The sequence below is a fragment of the Theobroma umbraticum genome, unplaced genomic scaffold, assembly GCF_002168275.2.
Source record: "Theobroma umbraticum cultivar Fairchild unplaced genomic scaffold, ASM216827v3 scaffold_4.1, whole genome shotgun sequence".
Lineage (NCBI taxonomy): Eukaryota > Viridiplantae > Streptophyta > Magnoliopsida > Malvales > Malvaceae > Theobroma > Theobroma umbraticum.
The window spans coordinates 8074376-8080437 of NW_018397258.1; the positions used below are offsets into that span (position 1 = coordinate 8074376).

At 36.4% G+C, this 6062-nt stretch overlaps 2 protein-coding genes across 2 annotated transcripts in view; both read right to left on the reverse strand.

Moving 5' to 3' along the window:
* LOC110413850 (mitochondrial import inner membrane translocase subunit TIM44-2-like) lies at positions 1-5360 on the reverse strand. The gene is made up of 14 exons (XM_021424845.2): positions 4508-5360; positions 4310-4416; positions 4141-4203; positions 3935-4010; positions 3219-3263; positions 2721-3137; positions 2542-2610; positions 2272-2336; positions 2078-2146; positions 1921-1993; positions 1701-1805; positions 854-925; positions 684-746; positions 1-433 (listed from the first exon to the last, which is right to left on the reverse strand). The coding sequence occupies exons 1-14, from the start codon at positions 4580-4582 to the stop codon at positions 302-304; spliced, it is 1431 nt and encodes a 476-aa protein (XP_021280520.1). The 5' UTR covers positions 4583-5360; the 3' UTR covers positions 1-301.
* A 136-nt stretch (positions 5361-5496) lies between these two features.
* LOC110413367 (pollen Ole e I family allergen protein) overlaps positions 5497-6062 on the reverse strand; it is a 963-nt gene continuing 397 nt past the window's right edge. The window contains exon 2 of the mRNA XM_021424139.1: positions 5497-6057. Coding sequence (XP_021279814.1) covers positions 5736-6057 — 322 coding nt within the window. The 3' untranslated portion in view covers positions 5497-5735. The remainder of the gene's footprint in view (positions 6058-6062) is intronic.

A 6062-nucleotide genomic window follows, 5' to 3' on the forward strand; every position in this document is an offset into this window, starting at 1 on the left:
TTTAACTCCATATCACTTTTGTGTCGTGTTAATGTTACCATGTCAGTCTGATGCCATCATGCATTGAACTGCATAAAAGAATCTCAGGCAAACCTGATCCTATGAATAAATGAATCTATTGGGTACAAAATTCCTTTATTTGATCGAAAAAATTAAAGAAAAAACATTTATCAGCTAAAATTCTCCCTGGCAGAGAAACTAACAAAACCCAGAGAGGATCAGCAGAAAAAATATATGAAAGCAGGAGGGACCAAATCATACAACATCCATTAATTAGAAAGGGTATTGACCACAAAACAAACTAGATGAGAGCTTGTACACCAATAAGCTGCATCTCTCTAAGCTTCCAAATCGGATAGAGGGCACCCTCTCCAAGTTCTTCTACATCCACTTGTTGCATTGCCCAGGCGTAATAAACAGTATGAATTGTATCCTAGTAAAAGACAAGTTTGAGAAGATCTAAATCAAAACATGAGATGGTAATTTAAAGATCAAAATGCATTAAAGCAAAGGTATGAACACAACACTAACATATCTCTGACTAGAATTCTAAGTTTCAAGTCATTGTAGTTTATTTCATACACAAATTTACCTAGTCACCTCTCCATAAAAACCATATATGTTCATATATACATGACATGAATGTAAAAGCATGCAACACAGAGAAATAGTCTGTCCTTTACCTTTCCACCTTCCGTTATTTTACCCTCTCTATCACGTACACAGTAGATCTGTTGTGTTTGAAACTGTGAACATTAAAAGGGCAGAGGGCACCAGCATCAGCTTCAAAAACCATAAGAAGCATATAATCAAGCAAGAAAAAAATTGATGAAGTAGAAAAAGAAACTCATACTGCCACAATGATAATGGGGGAAGTCCCCATCATTTTGGTCTCTCTAACTTCTACATCAGATACATGAAGAATCTGCACCAAAAGTATGCCCAAATTAGCAATATCAATTTATATCAAGAATACAATTCAACAAGACATTTAAAACCAAATTATCCCGACTTCAATCTGCAACCTGACTTTTTACCTAGGGCATTATAATTTATAACCACATTTCTGAAAGCCTGTATGAAGAAACAGGCACCTAGAAATGCATTTTGAGCACGTATAGCAACATCATGGAAAACAAGTCAATTACAGCCAGCTTTGTTTTCAGACCACATAACTAATAATAGTCAGTAGTGGAATTACCAAACAATTTCTAACAAGTAAGAAATGACAAGCGAACTTAACAAAGGAACAAGACCACTGGCTCAAACATTCAGGTAATTTATGGTCTCCAATCAAAATCCGAATCAACTAGTTTAATTTCTACTGTCAGATCTGCTCATGTAAACAATTCATGCAATGAAAACCATATGCACCAAATCTTTCACATTACGGATTTTTTGGATATGTAACACGAAACCAGATATCTTTCAGATAATGACTGTTTTATGCATTGAAGGAATGAGCGAGTTAAATGGTTTATTCAGGCCAGTGTTTTCCTACTGATTTTGTTGTATTTTGATACTATGTTTAAATAGATTAATTATGTTGTATTTAAATTTATTAATAGCATTTAAATGTGTTAATATATCTTTAAACAATCTCCAGAGAACTTCATACAAGTGAGATTAAAGATAGCCGTCTTACCCAAATCCACATATTAGGGCTTATACAGCAATTAACAAAATTGTCACTTTCTTACCTTGTTATCAAAAAATATACCATTGCTCTGATAAGCAGTATGCTCTGCTTTGCACCTGTCAATAACTTCAGGACTACAATACTTCTTCAAAGTTTCAACATCACCCTGCATGCATAAAATTCTTTGTTTATTATTAAAGACATAGCAACCATTTGGAAACACCCTTTTTCAAGGAAAAGATAAAACATTAGAGCATAAGCCAGCCGAACCCCATACTCACTTTTGTGTAAGCATTAAGGACTGGTCTGATCGCTTCTTGAACTTCTGTCACAAACTCTGGCAAAGAAAATGACCTAGCCCATGCACCAAACAATTCCATAGTTGTCAATACACGGAACATAAATAATCAAGCAAAAACAAAGGACAAGCGATCCTACGGATCTCGTCGACATATTTCTTTGTATGATGCTGCAGCATCTGTTTCTTGAAAGATACTCTCATTTATACTGTCAAAAGGAGAATTATGATATCAGCACCCAAAAGATCACATGAATAACTCTCTAGGTAATCTTATGGTTGATAAATTACTAGCAGAAGAAGGATGAAAACACAAGAAGAATAAGTAACATACTCCTGAATTTTGTGAACAATGGGGTTATCACTGGTCTCCCATCTCTCACGCATATCCTCTGCAATCTGCCAATCCAGCCCATATAATAATTTCAGCCAGTTCAATGGGAAAGTATGTGCAATATAACAATTTTTTTCCCCAAATTAACTAATTGACACACTCCAGTACAAGAAATAAATGGAGCATGCATCTTAAGCAGAATACCAGAATATATAGTCAGCAAAAGAACTAGGACAGTGGGAAGAAAAAGGCTATAGGATTGGAACATACCTCTTGGCCCTTTGTAACAACAGGTTCACTAAAGCCACTAACATGCTTGAATAATGGATGACCTTGCATCTAGGTAGAAGAGAAATGAATTCATTTGCATAAGAAGCAGACAAACCTAAGCAAAAGGTGAAACTTTGTAGTGATAGTTCAGTAAAACTCAGCATCGCCAAAAAACTAACCTTCTCTTTGAATGCCCCCCACTTTTTACTCCAACGGGACTGCTTAGATGGCATAACAACAATATCAGTTCTTGTACTTCTTTCACCTGTTGATGAAGGAGGGGGAGTATACTCTAGGTGCCTTCTCTTACTTGGGTTACCACTTAACTCATCCTTCACAATGTCATATCCCTTCTTTGCTAAATCAACAACCTTTGCTTCCTTTAACCTTTGGAAAGCCAAAGACACCTTCGGAGAAGAAATGCCTGACTTAAATTTTCCAAATATAGTTTCTGCAGTATCACCTGACGCAGACTGCTCATGTTTCTGCTCCCCAGATGATGCCTTATCTCCATCCTTCACATCAGCACCATGCTGAGCTGAAGTACTGGTTGCCTCTGAAGACTCTTCCTTTCCAAACCCAAAAGTTTCCTTAACCTAAAAGGTAATATGGAATAACTGATTAAAAAATGGTCATGGACATAATTAGGAGGCCAACAATTTGAGTAGAAAGCAAACCTCCTCTTTGGCAGCTGAAATCTTCTCTTTCATATTGGCCGAAACCTAAAAACAACATAATTACCAATTAATTAAGATTTAGGTAATACCATCATAGACAATAGCTCCATGAAACATTCATATTGAAAACAGACAACATTCTTCACATCTCACAGCCAATGCTTTAATTACAAAGAGACACACAATAATTTTTAGCAGCAACAAGAATACTACAGCTGATTGACCTCATATTATTTGAAGAGAATATAGAATTTATATTACCTGAATTATGGTCAAACATAAGAGTGCTACAGAAATCATTGTAAGGTACCATATTGAATGCAAACAACATTTGATACATGTGTACATTTGCATATACGATGACAGAAGAGTGCTACATAGAATCTACTGGAGGTCATTTTTCAGTAATCATCCTCAGATTTTGATCTAAATAAGCCCACTTTCTGAGCTATGGTCAAATTCTAAAGTCAAACTTATTGATTAAGCTGGATTACATACTAACTCCACGAAATGTTTTGGACACAAATGCACAAGGAAGAATACGTACAGCTTTTGGGTATAAGTAACTTCCATAAATATGCATTATAAGAAAAGAAATTTGGCAAAACATATAACAGATGCATAACATAATGTCAACATAATTAGTTTGGGTAAATAATCAATACATGCAAATCCCCGAAAGAACTATAGGAAGACAAGATAAGTTTGAAAGTAACCTTTTTAGCTGTAGCTTCAGCCTCTGTCCATGCGCCATCCACCTGCTTGTAGAGCTGCTGAGTTGTCTGCTTCGTTCTGCATTCGCCATTTCACCATCTCAGGCCCTCCCTTGACATACAAGGGTATGTCTCAGCCTATTATACTATCGAGGCTAATTTTATGCCAAAACATAAAGTCGCTACTATAATACCAAAAAAAAAATTACCTAACTTTCAGCTCCTCTGTTTTCCCCTTTAGCTCCTCAACCGATTGCTTGAATTCCGGATTTCTACAATATGCATAATGTCCCAAAAAGAGATGACACCACCAAAAGATAGTTAAAAAAAATTGTTTCTTCCTTTCTCAAAATGAAAAAGCATTGAGCTTAAAAATACCTGTTAGCTTCGCCTTTAATTTTATTGGAGAATTCGTTGAAGACGCTGAACCTTCGATTTCTCGAATACCCATTTCCAGATAGCAGTCTTAGTCTCACATTCGAACCCTAAAACACCAACCCCAAAAAAAATTATATTTAAAAAAAAAACAAAACAAAACTTTACAATCTTTGCCGAACCAAGCAAGAAGCTTTATACCTGTTGAGACGTAAAGTGAAGAAAAAGAGGCTGTCTTGCAATGAAAAAATCTCGAACTAGCTTCCTACCAGCCATCAACCCAGTTTTCTCCGAAAAAACACTTTCTAGGGTTTAAAAAAACATATATATGGTGTGGTATAAATTTGGGATTTTTTTTTTTTTTTTGGCTTCTTCGAAAGAGAGAAGGTAACAGTGGGAAAAATAGAAGTGAGGAAGGAGACTTTTATTAAAACTTTGTCGTGAGAAACAAACAATTGAAAATTGAGGGTTGTTTGGTTAAAGGGATTAACCAAAACTTTTCTCTGGTATTTCCTGTTGGGGGCAGGCAATCTAACGTCTAAGTTTTCGCCTTTGTTACCCATGTTCAAATAGAACTAGGGTTATCCTTTTTCAAGTTTGTGAAATTACATGAAGGACCTTGAGTCTTAAAAGTTTAGATTTCTTGCAAAATAAACACAAAATATATATATAAAAGCAAATCATTCCTCTTACATTTATATTTATTTTTAAGTAGTAATAAAAGTAGGTTTTATTTAACCTATAATTTGCATATGAAATATATGACATGGAATATTAGAAACATTTTAATGCTTGTACACTTTGAATGAAAAGACAGATATAAGACATTTCAGCAATTAGGCATTATTGTCAAAGAAATAAAAAACCATTGAAGAGTGGAAGGAATCTCTCTGAGCTCAGCTGGCCAATCTTCATGGTAAGGGCGCCCTTTGGTTTCTTTCCTCTTTTGCCTTCCCAAATTCTAAACATGTCTTCTATTTTGTTTACCCATTATCCCGTTGTCAAGAGAAAGAAAACCCATTCGGCTCCTCCTCGATCATTTTATTTGACCATCTTTTTGAGTTTGGTATTGTTGTTGAGTTTTAAAAGAATTTGAACTAGGATTAAAAACTTTTCTTGGCATGGCAAATGCAATACCCAATGGCTATGATAGTCCATTGAAGTTGGCATTTTCAAACACACCTCCCAAAGGCAAACAAGGAGAATATTCTCCACAATTAATCGCGTGCACTAGAAATCTTGATCTCACCTTCAAGAAACATTCCATGCAGAGATTAGATTGTCCACAAAATAAAAGGATGTGCAAAATCTATGTCAATATAGTAGTAAACTTATCCTCGACAGATTACTCTGAGAAGGCAAAAGCACAAGTCGGTGCAAAACTAAGTTTCCCCTACCCTACTACGCTTGTTTCTGTGACCACACAGTACTAATTACACGCATCATTTGCAATGGAAAAGCGTTGGGTCAGGCGAACTGCAGCATCTTCCGAGACCAACCCTTGAATCATCAGAGTCTTCACTTCCCACGCCGAGTATGGAAACCCTTTCCTCGCATACGAGTTGAGCAAGGCAGCACTCGCCTGCTTCAGCAACTTATCGTACACGTTCCCACCTTCATTCACACCCGTTGATTCCAGCAATGTCATATCAGATCTGTACCGTTCAAACGCTCTCGACCCGAACACGTTCAATACCGTCGATGTCTGTGGGACCATCCTTGGCCACGCCTCTCTCCTGCTGCTCCAGAACCTGCA